Source organism: Homarus americanus, unplaced genomic scaffold, assembly GCF_018991925.1.
Source record: "Homarus americanus isolate GMGI-L3 unplaced genomic scaffold, GMGI_Hamer_2.0 scaffold36188, whole genome shotgun sequence".
NCBI classification, from domain to species: Eukaryota; Metazoa; Arthropoda; class Malacostraca; order Decapoda; family Nephropidae; genus Homarus; species Homarus americanus.
This window is the reverse complement of record NW_024718183.1, coordinates 1,983,531-1,995,432: the sequence shown is the minus strand read 5'-3', so window position 1 is coordinate 1,995,432 and position 11,902 is coordinate 1,983,531. Positions and strand designations below refer to the sequence as shown.

The 11,902-nt window shown below is 39.7% G+C and overlaps 1 protein-coding gene across 1 annotated transcript; it reads left to right on the top strand.

The window, feature by feature from the left end:
* The first annotated feature begins 1,505 nt into the window (after positions 1-1,505).
* Positions 1,506-3,314, top strand: LOC121859307 (zinc finger MYM-type protein 1-like). The gene has a single exon (XM_042356103.1). The coding sequence runs from the start codon at positions 1,506-1,508 to the stop codon at positions 3,312-3,314; it is 1,809 nt and encodes a 602-aa protein (XP_042212037.1).
* The last annotated feature ends 8,588 nt before the right edge of the window (positions 3,315-11,902 follow it).

The window sequence follows — 11,902 nt, the reverse complement described above, 5'->3', positions numbered from 1 at the left end:
TTTTAATGAATGCTATTGTTTGTGTTGCTAATAATATATTTAGAATTCCACAAACATATATTGATTAAAAATGAACTACATGGAATAACGAAATTGAGATTAAAAAAAATATATAATATTTTTTCATTATCACTTCCATTACGAAAGCCATCAGGGCTCTGTGTTTGTTGACAGTCGGTCGGAGGGGGTTGAATCGTGTAGTATCTGCACATCGGTTGTCATGTGTCTGTCGATTAAAGAGGAGACTTGCGTCGCTCATGATTCGTGAACTTCCCACGAGTAGACATAAACATGTCTTGCAGATGTAAAATGAGAGAGAGAATTGTCATGTGTGCTTGTTGAGTGAAGTCGTTGCCGCTCAGTTATGAATGATCTTGTCAGTTGTCATTTCCTAGAACATGTCTTGCAAATGTACAGTGAGAGTGCGAGTGAGAGTGAGTCGATTGATGCTTGTGCTTGAGTGTGGGTGGGAGTGCTCTTAGAATATATGTTCACATATATAATTGTGCTTTAAGATACTACAGGTCGATTGGATGTAAGTAAGTTGAGTTATTTTTTATGTATTTTGAGTACATTAACTATGCCAATGACGGTTTCTGTCAGTTCCACGATCAGTATATACAGTATAACACAGTACAGTCACTGGTGAAAAGGAGGAGAACAGACGGCGAGCTTTAGCGGTGGGACTGGGAGAAGTCAGAGGGAGAGGTCATAATCTTACCCAAAATTCCAAATTTTAAAAATATACTGGCGTCCAAATGTTCCAGGGAGTTAAGTAATCAATTAACCTCTCTATAAAGTAGCAAAAAGCAAACAGCCAATTTGTGTTACGTTTTTAATTATAACGAAAACTTAGGTGTCCGTCATTGTTGACAGAAAATTATTGTTGCAGAAATGAGTGGAGTGGACAGACACAAAGGTGTACGACGTTTCGAAAGTGCTGCTGCAAAGAGAAAGACATCTAAAGAACGTGCTGAGAGAGAAGCTAAAGAATTTACAAAAACACGTCGACTGACTGAATTCTTCACTCGTCCATCAGCTTCAGAACATCTAGTCAGTGCTTCTGCAAGCTCATCTTCAAGGCAACCAGAACAAGTACCTGCATGTGATGCATCAGCTTCCTCTTTATATGGCAGCTCTAGCCTATCTACAGGGGGAAATGACCAGACTGCCGAAGAGATTGAAATTGAATCAAAGCATGTGCCTCCTGAAGTGCAAATGGCAACTACACAAAATTATGACATTGACATGAACTTATGGCCAGAACATTTGACAAAACAATTTATTGATTATTGGGCTGCGAACGGTTCTGAGAGTCTCCACCACAGTGATGCTAAATTTTTGGATGCAAAATCAGCAGTACAAAAAGATGCAAACAATGTCAGTCGCAAATGCACACCAGCCATGTTTGAGAGAAGGAATCGAAATGGGGAAGTTGTAAAGAGTTCTTGGCTTTGTTTCAACCCCCCGCAAATGGGCGGGTCTACTGCTTCTTTTGCAAGCTAATGGGTGTTTCAAGATCTCAATTCACATCTGATGGGTTCTGCCACTGGAAGCATGCTAATAGGCTTGTCGTCCATGAGCAATCAAAGGACCACATTCAAGCAGTTTTGTCAGCAGCAAGTCGTGCAAAGGGAGATGGAGGTATAGATTCAAAACTAACTACGCTTGTGGGTCAAATTGAGCAGTATTGGTGTAGTCTTCTAAAGCAATTGATCAGCATGCTTAAATTTTTATGTGAAAGAGGGCTAGCTCTTCGTGGAGATGATGAAATAATTGGATCTCCTCATAATGGAAATTACTTGGGATTACTAGAGCTTTTGGCCGAGTATGATGATTTCCTCAGGCAACACATCCAGAATCATGCTAATCGTGGCACTGGTCATACAAACTATTTGTCTTCAACCATCTGTGAAGAAATTGTCAGACTAATGGGCAATGAAGTACTGAACGAAATTATCTCACGTATAAAGCTCTCAAAATATTACTCAATTTCTCTAGATTCCACCCCTGATGAAGGCCATATTGATGAACTAACTCTGATAATAATCAGATACATGGAGCATGACACACCCGTTGAAAGATTTGTGAAATTCTTGCCAAATCAAGGACACAAGGCTCAAGAAATGTTTGAATGTTTGATGAAGTTTCTTGCAGACAATGACATTGACATTCAAAATTGTCGTGGGCAATCTTATGGTAATGCAACATCTATGAGTGGGAGGTACAATGGTCTGCAAGCCAAAGTTGTAGCTGAAAATCATCATGCAATTTGGTTACCCTGTGCTGTTCATTCATTAAACTTGGTTGGAAAGGCTGCAGCTGAATGCTGTCAAGAAGCTATCTCATTTTTTTATTTTCTTGAGGCAATTTATGTGTTCTTCACAGCTTCTACACATCGTTATGCAATTCTTGGTGATTTATTGAAAACTGTAGCGTCTGGCCCAGTATCTATGTCAAAGAGGATTTCCACAACAAGATGGTCCTGTCGAGCAGTTGCAGTGAAAGTAGTTGTCCAAGGTTATCTCCCAATCCGTGAAGGACTTGCTAAAATAGCTAGAGATGAAAATGAGACAAGCAAAACATTTTATGAAGCCAATGGTCTCCATGATAAGATGTGCAAGTTAGAGACTGCTATTTATGCTGTGTTTTGGCATGACATTCTCGGCAGAGTTGATGCAACAAGTCATGCATTGCAAGATCCTAAACTCGATTTGAACACAGCAGTAGCAATGCTGAAGTCCTTGGAATGTTTTGTACGAGAAAAAAGAGATTGCTTCCATGTTTATGAGAAGAAGGGAAGGGAAATGTCAGAAACTGGGGATTATTCACAGACACGCAAGCGTCAACGTAATGTACGACTCAATCCATTGGATTATGGACGATCAGAAGAAGCAGCCCTCTCACAGTCAGAAAAATTTCGGGTTCAGAATTTCCTTCCAGCAATTGATCAGTTCCTGAGTTCACTGGATCAACGGTTAAAGGCCTATGAGGAAACCTGTTCACTTTTCGGGTTCTTGTCTAAACTGGAGTCAATGAATTGTGACGAAATTGAAGCAGCTGCAGCAAAATTGGTTGCCGAGTACAAAAATGATTTGGATCAAACACTTGGAGTTGAACTTGTGCAGTTTACAGCATTCTTCACTCAATTTCTTGAAGACGAAGATGATGAGAAAGGGAGGGCACATTACCTTTACAAGCTGTTGATAGACAAGAGAGTTGTAGATGCATTTCCAAATGTTGAAATAATGCTACGGATGTACTTGGTGCTCATGGTCAAAATTGTTCTGGAGAACGTTCTTTCAGTAAAATGAAGTTTATTAAAAAGAGACTTCGTACTACAATGTGTCATGATAGGCTCAGCCACCTGGCTTTGATGAGTATCGAATATGACATCCTCAGAGAGATTGACTTCGAAAAGTTGATCAAAAACTTTGCAGCGGCAAGGTCACGTAAAGTGCCTGGTCTGTAAATAAAGGTAATGTTTATTTTCTATTTTGCAATTGATCAATGTTTGTTTTCAATATATCCATTATCCATGGTCGATGGCAGTTATTTTTATTAAAATTCTTGTTTTTTCCAACATGCTCATACTTTTGTTATAATTTTATCAAATTCATTAAATTGTTTATTTGTTTTACTATTGGATGCAAAACTTCAGTTTTATTTATAGTTGAGTTAATACTTATTCTGAATCTATCTGACCTTAGACTTAAAGAAGCCTATTCATGCATTCTTGGACAGAACCATTATTTGAGTAGAGGTTTATCTGATTAATAATGCAAAGAATCATCTCTCTGTAATAACTAATAATATATTCTTTTCTGTGAAGTCTCTTGAAAATTTTTGACAAGTGCGGTAGTAGCTATATCAGGGCTGGTCGACTTGAAACCACATGAATGACTCAAGTCATGTCTCACTTGTGTGTGTGTGTGTGTTGGGAATTTGTACTCTATCAATAAATATACAGTTAATTAAAAATTCCTTAATGTTCTAATTTCCTCAATGTAACTGCATATGGCTTCAAAATTCTCCAAAGAAGTGTTCAAATTTCAAAATTTTCCCGGGGCCTTACAGAGCCCCCCGGAACTCCCAGATGTTTAAGCTCGCTTCACTCGCCACCCCACCCTCTTGGGTAGTTATAATGAGGGGGGCCTCCACAAAGAGGCTGCCCATGGGCCTCCACAGGTCTAAATCCGGCACTGCTCCTGAACTATTCTGTCAACCCATATAATCTCCAACATCTAACGTATCCCCTTGAATAGCTCCTTGTTTGTAGTTTGCTGAGTTTGTAAAACAGTGTTAACAGCGTGTGTAAATCCATTTTTTTCCTGGCAAGCTCAATCTCTGATTAGATTATATGAATAGACGTAAGAAATTCGCCTGACCCGTGGCATTGATTTTCATAGTTAAATGTACAGCGACTGAGTTGAATGTAATTTCTGTCATTGCGTGAGTAGCCTTTCTGGCATTTGTTCCGCACAGGCCTGAGTTGCCAGTTAGCCGTATATACGCTCGTGCACGGAAGAGCGTCATATCTCTGACGCTTCTCCATCATAATCTCAGGTATGTGTACGATTCTCTGCCCGCCATATTAAGTCAGTTTAACTCAGTAAATTTTGTGAATATCGGTGTTCATGTTGTAACAGTGAAATTATCATTTACCAAGTGAAAGAATTAATGTAACGTAAATCTCGTCTGTCGATACGAAAGTTTGTTTTTAATTAAGTTATTATTCCCATCTCTGACGCTTCTCCATCATTATCTCAGGCACAGTGTGTGTGTGTTAGCTGAATACCCAACAGCTACCGGGGATCGATAGCTGCATACCTGTAAGGACGGTAACGAGCAGGACGGTTGCCGCAGCTCGTTTGCTTGTTCACGTCCCCCACTTGGGGGGTAGACGGAGGTGAGAAGGTCGCTGCTGCCTCGTGACACAGCAGACACAACCCAGCTGTCGGTACAGCTACACTACCCCGCTGTTCGTTCAAATTCTGGTTGTGATCTCATCATAGGTCCTGGACTCGTGGGCTGTTTCCCTAGACCTTCACAAATCGACTGTCAATCCCGGACACCTATCCCAGCTACTACCTCGGCTGTCACGTCATCGCCAGTTCCTCCACACCCTCCGTGCACCTGGCCATTTCTCCTATGTAGTAAGACATCGCCCGCCGTCGCTCAAATGAAGAAGCTGACTTGACCTCCCCCCCCCCCTGAGAGCGGATCACTGCTTTCCAGATCCTTCCCCAGGGCCGCCGCCGTTGGAAATTTCTCTTAATTGTTTGATTCCTTTAATTGTTTGACTCCCGTAATTGTTTGATTCTCTTAATTATTTGATTCCATTAATTGTTGACTCCATTAATTGTTTGATTCCCTTAATTAATTGACTCATTTAATTGTTGACTCCCGTAATTGTTTGATTCCCGTAATTGTTATTTGATGTTTGTGTGAGTGGTGTCAGAGTTTTGTGCTGTTTTCATAGTAAGGAGATGTCAATCTTGAACGGTTGTTTATCCCTCAGGAAACCATAGTTCTTGACTTTCCTCTTATAAGATCCTGATTAGGCTGGCAAGGGATTTCTATCCCTAAGTCCCAGGCCTTTACAATACCAACTGGCTGTATTGGATGATGTCATTAATTCGGCAGGATTAAACTGTGCGAGTCCGCACCCAGAGAACTAGGCCCGAACTCCCTCGCTGTGAGTCGGACTACAACCGACCTTAGCAGCGTTCTTCGTTTGTTGTTACATCCTGAGGCACTCCTTACAGTTATATGGGCCAAAGTATTATTGTTGTATATGATTGGTGATAATTAGCAGACATATAGTTATCCCAGGTTAAGTATTGAACCCATGAATGTTGGTGTTGCCAATGGTACTGTTGTTATAGAAGTTGAGTCCACTAACCAGGTGTACTACCACTGAATGCTAGTAAAGTGCCATGTTGTTCATACCGAACTAACAGGATATATTTAATAATATCTTAATTTTGGATCTTGTCGAGTGTGTTATATAATCATCTGTATTGACAATGAAGTAATATAATGAGTGTAATGTTGTAATCAAGGAATGATCTATTTTGCTATTAATGTAAAGTAAAACCTAAGTGGTCCAACCTTGTCCGAGTGTAATTAATTAACATCTTGTTCATTCCATCTGTTAATAAATATTGGATAAGGAAACTACGAGTAACACCGGTCTATTTCTTCTACCCATTGGGTGGTGGCAGGCTACTGTTGTAAGTAATAAGTGTTATAATATTAACAAGTGATCATGGGCACTTTGTGCCCGGTGGCGAGTCCGGTGGTACAGTTTACCAAAGCGTGAAAGTTCGAACGCTCGTGCTTGGCTAGCGCGCAACCGCCGGAAGGCTGGTAGCGTACAGCGACATCGTTTTCAAGCGTAAATAAAATGGTTAATTAATGCCTCCCTAAAGAAACCTTCGACATGGGACCAGGTTTGCAATTTTTCCACCATGTTTGATGAAAAACGATTGTGCCGTTTCGGCTGCCCAGAACAGACACACACACGGCTATTCCTATAGTATATGAGATAATCATGGTCGTGGTTGTTATAAACATGGTCGTTGTTGTTATAATCATGGTCGTGGTTGTTATGATCATGGTCGTGGTTGTTATAATCATGATCGTGGTTGTTATAATCATGATCGTGGTTGTTATAATCATGGTCGTGGGTGCTATAATCATAGTCGTGGTTGTTATAATCATAGTCGTGGTTGTTATAATCATGGATGTGGGTGTTATAATCATGGTCGTGGGTGTTATAATCATGGTCGTGGGTGTTATAATCATGGTCGTGGGTGTTATAATCATGGTCGTGGATTGTTATAATCATAGTCGTGGTTATAATCATGATCTTGGTTATAATCATGGTCGTGGTTGTTATAATCATGGTCGTGGGTGTTATAATTATAGTCGTGGTTGTTATAATCATGGTCGTGGTTATGATCATGGTCGTAGTTGTTATAATCATGGTCGTGGGTGTTATAATCATCGTCGTAGTTGTTATAATCATAGTCGTGGTTGTTATAATCATGGTCGTGGTTGTTATAATCATGGTTGTGGTTGTTATAATCATGGTCGTGGTTGCTATATTCATAGTCGTGGTTGTTATAATCATGGTCGTGGTTGTTATTATCATGGTCGTGGTTGTTATAATCATGGTCGTGGTCGTGCTACTTACAGTATCTAATATACTATAAGAAGGAATAGAATAAAGGTTAGAATAATTAATTAAAGAAATATTCGCCATAAGGAGAGGTTAAAATCATAAAAAAAAATATGAATCACCGATGATCATTCCGAGATAAATTATATTATGAAGAGAAGTGACATTGATTCTGGTTATATTAGTCACCATCTGCTTAAGTCATCACCTGTGTTAAGTTATCATAGTCATCATCTACGTTAGTCACTTTTAGGCCCATCTCGCACGACTGACCGACCATCGATGGTCTTTCCGCGCGAGGGTGTTAGTTTTCAATGCTTCTTAATTATTTACGCTGGTGGATGTAAGACCTCCTACCCTCACTGACACAGCTATGGTCAATTTGGTGATATTCTTGTTTATAAATGCCTTCTAATCTGTCTCAAGTCTATCCGTCCTGTCTATTGCCATCCCAACTGTCTGTTCGTCTGTACTCTTTGTGTTGTCAAATCTGTCTGTCTTATCCATTGTTGGTGTGTTTCTGCCTGTTTGTCTAATGTGAACCAGTCAGTTAGCTGTCTGTCTGTTATGTTAGTTGCCATATTGTCTATTTGTGCATGTATGAATCTGTCTGTTTTTGTCAACCTCCTGTCTGTTTCACTGTCTATATTCACCCTTTGTCTATTGTAGTCATCGTCTCCATGGATTCCTGTTATTATCTTTTTATCTCTTCTCCTTTTCCATGAGCCACAGGAATAAGTATACACTGTAGATGTAAGGTCGTCTGGTGACGTTGAAACTGCGCATCCAGACGCATGGTGAAACTCAGCTCCCCCCCACCTGTTATTTCCTGTTTCCCCTTCTTTATTTATTCTTCTATTTACTCTTCTTCCTTCCTTTACTAATCCAAACAACATTAAAAAAAAAGTAGGCTAAGAAAAAAGTGGGGGAGGAGGAGGGAGCCGTATGATAACTGCAATCGTGGGCTGGGTGCGCCAAGTCAGTAGACTTGCATTGTTTTCCAGGGTATAGTTATGTAATGGCTTCCTAAAGAAACCATCGATATGGGACCAGGTTTGTTCCACTGTACGAATTTTATGCGATTTTTCCACCAAGTTTGATGAAAAACGATTGTGCCGTTTCGGCTGCCCAGAACAGACAGACAGACAGACACACCCCTAGTCCTATAGTACAGGGGTTTTCAAACTATGGGTCCCGACCCTTCAGTGGGTCGCGAAATAAATGAATTGGGTCGCAAAATAAAAATGGGTCGCGAAAATAAATCCGAATATTTTTATTTTCATACAATTGGATACATATAATTTAAATATAAATGGATCATGAGAAATTTACATGAATTTTGTCGATGCTAAATAAAGGAAAATTGTGAACAGTGTTTGTCTTTGATTTACTCATTTCATATCATTACACTTAGGTTTAATGGGTCGCAATTCAAATTGTTGTTCTGGCTGTGGGTCGCAGTAAAAAAAGTTTGAAAAACACTGCATATTATATTAGATAATGACATGGTTTCCCAGACTAATCCATGGTTCAGAATATACCTACAACAAAATATAATTGATAGAAAATAAGGACATAGAATTCAGAAAATACAATAGAATATATGAAACAAGAAATGAAGTAAAAAAAAAATATTGACTTAGAAAATATAAGCAAAGAAATTTAAGATAGATACTTATATAAAAAAAGGACTGAGAATAGAAGAATATAAGTATATAAGTATATTGAAGAATAAAAAGAATAAGTATATGAAATAGTATGAAGTAAGGAAAGTGGCACCTTACACTGTTACTTTTCTTTTTCTTTTGTCCTCTTCACCAAATCTGACATGATTGGCACAACGGGCGATCGGTCACGTCTCCCGTGTTACACTGTTTAAGCTTCACTTTGGGCATGCAGCTTCCTGAACATTACTGAACCTGCTACCGTGTTCGATTCAAGTCTGGTCTTGAAAGAAACTACACTCGATGCCAAATCACAACACTTTCTGGTAGATTGTTCCAAGGTTCTAACTCACTCCGGCAGGATTTGCCCAAACAAGTTTTCCTGAGACTTTGGCTTCTTCAATCTTGAGCTGTGACTGCTAACGATCCACCAACTCAAGTAGAACCTTGCCACGACTAGTGGTGCCCTTGAGATGTATACATCTCAATTTGGTCATACGTTGCCCATCTGTAGTATAAAAGCTAAGCAAGTTCAGGCGCTCCAATCTCTCCAGGGTGGATTGGTGCCGAAGTGCAGGCACCAGTCTGGTAAGCCCTCGCCGGGCATCATTGCAACCCAACTGACAGGTCCTCGCATATCTCGAGGACCAGGGCAGGAATTATTGATACTCCAGATCGAGAGCACTTCACTCTTGAAAAATCGTTACAAGGACGGCCCCGTCTCAGATATCTGAACGACAACTATTATAAACCAATAATATATTTGCCTGATTTTTGCTTTCTTGCAATGGCGAGAACTTCCATTTCATTGCGAACATACACACCTAGGTCCACTTCCCTTTTTATTCAGTTTCCAAATAGTGCAGTTTCTTCATCCGTTGGGACATATGATACCTGCCTCATATCATTAGTACTTTAGGTGCATCTTACACACTCCGTGACTTCTTGAATCTGGCAGCCATTTTCTTCCATATTGTGCTCACAGATCTTCTGCTATTTCTTTGATCCAGCTTGGTTCTTGTTCCACAAAGCCGCTGGTCATCGGCAAAAACATTTATTTGACGGAGGAGAGTATAACATCAGGCATGTCATTTATGAAAACAAACAAACGCTTTCAGCAGGGCTATACACTGCCCTGTGGTACCCCACTGTGACAGGTACAGATGACGATTTCATGCCATTAATCACCCCCTGCTTTGCGGTCATGAAAAGTCTTCTATCCACGCTGAGACGTTTCCCGGAATTCCATACCCTTCAGTTTGATTTTCAGCCTTTTGTGGGAATTTACACTGTAAAAGCACCCATTAAAATCCGACAAAATATTACATCAAATAATACCACCCCGTTCCAGAGCCTGGTCCCGATATCCAGCCACCTTGAACAGTATGTGTTAAGCAGGCGCTTCCGGCTTGCCTAAAACCGTGTTGGCAATCCTTTGGAATTGTTCGTAGTAGTGTTTATCGCGGCATCTTTGATAATACTCAAATGCTTTACATATTATGCAGGTCAAAGGCTCACGGTCTATAGTTGTTCATGATGACGATCGACCTTCTTGAAGATACGACTCACATAAGCCACTTTCCATTCTACTGCGGTCCTTTTGGTGCATCCATTTACAAAACAGGATCTTCAGGGCTCTAAAGCTCGTTTGCACAACTCTCTACCATTCTAGGATGCACCATGTCATGGCTGGGACTCTTATTGAGCCTTTAAACGATTTATTTTCTAATACCCTCTTTCATAATGGAGCACAATTATTGAATCGGTATATATTGCAACCGTCTTGTCCTCAAACACAGGAAGGTTATCCGCATCCTCTCTTGTGAGCACCGAGGAAAAAAGCTGTTTAATGCCTCCCAAGCTTTTATCCTGGTCCATAATCTGCGTAACTTACCATGTTCCAAAACACTCAGGTCTGATACTCCTTCTCGCGTTTTTTTATTTCAGGCTTTGCGCGATAAAACGCCTTTTATTTGACTTGACTTCCCTCGCTTGCAACTACCCTCTGGAACTCATACAGCCCTTCTACACTCTATCTTTGTAGCTTCTTGCTTTTCACACATCCCTGTCTTTGTCATCTGGTTGATCAACCCCAGCGTCTTGAATTTCTGGATTTTCTTCTTAACGTCAAAGCCATCACATGGTTCATGTGTGAGGATCCCTCATCCTTCCTAGAGGCACTGGGTTTGGTGTTGGGTATATATTTATCGTTAAAATAGGGTCCACTTTATAGTTATGATATTCAGCGTAGTGTCACCAACATATTGCCTTAATGAGTCAGGCCAGTGGATAGCCCTCATCTCTTCCTTCATCCCTTTGTAATTTCCCTTGTAATATTTGCACCTTGGCCTGGCCTTATCTTGAACTAGGTAACAAGGACTTAGTTGTCAGCTGCTTAGAGCAGGATTGGAGCAGATGGTTGAAACAGAATTGTATACTGTACTGTATAAGACACTTACATCACTTATTTGTATAGTTATTGTATGTGTAGTTGTTAATTTAGTTTTATAATCTTTATCTGCAAAGTCAAATTATTCAGACCTTTCACTTTGCAAACAACTTTGGTTTAGCTTATGTTGTTTTATTAAGTATTTTTCTCCCCAATTTTATCTTTTGTATTATTTATAAAGAGTTTAGTAAAGTATACAGAATAAAATTATAGTTAAAAACTCTTACATGGTATGTAGTTGAATGTCATCTAAATACTATACATAAGTTTGTTATATTGTGGATATGGACAGTGTCTTATTTAGAAAAAAAAAATATTAATCTGCTCATTCACTTATTAAATTTGTCATCAACTTTTACAATTGGTTTAGGTTTTTTAACACATACGCAGTATCCCTCGTGCCCTGTGCTCATCGGTGCCATAGATATTGTATAGTACAGTATACTGTACGTATTGTACTTTGAGTACAATTCTGTTGGGTGCACAAGTTACATACAGTACAGGTACTGTATTGCTGAGCTCGTGGGTTTTCTCTGCAGAACAATTACCAGTTTAACCATAAAAATTATCTCCATGAATTGAGAATTTTTTTCAGCCTGTCCC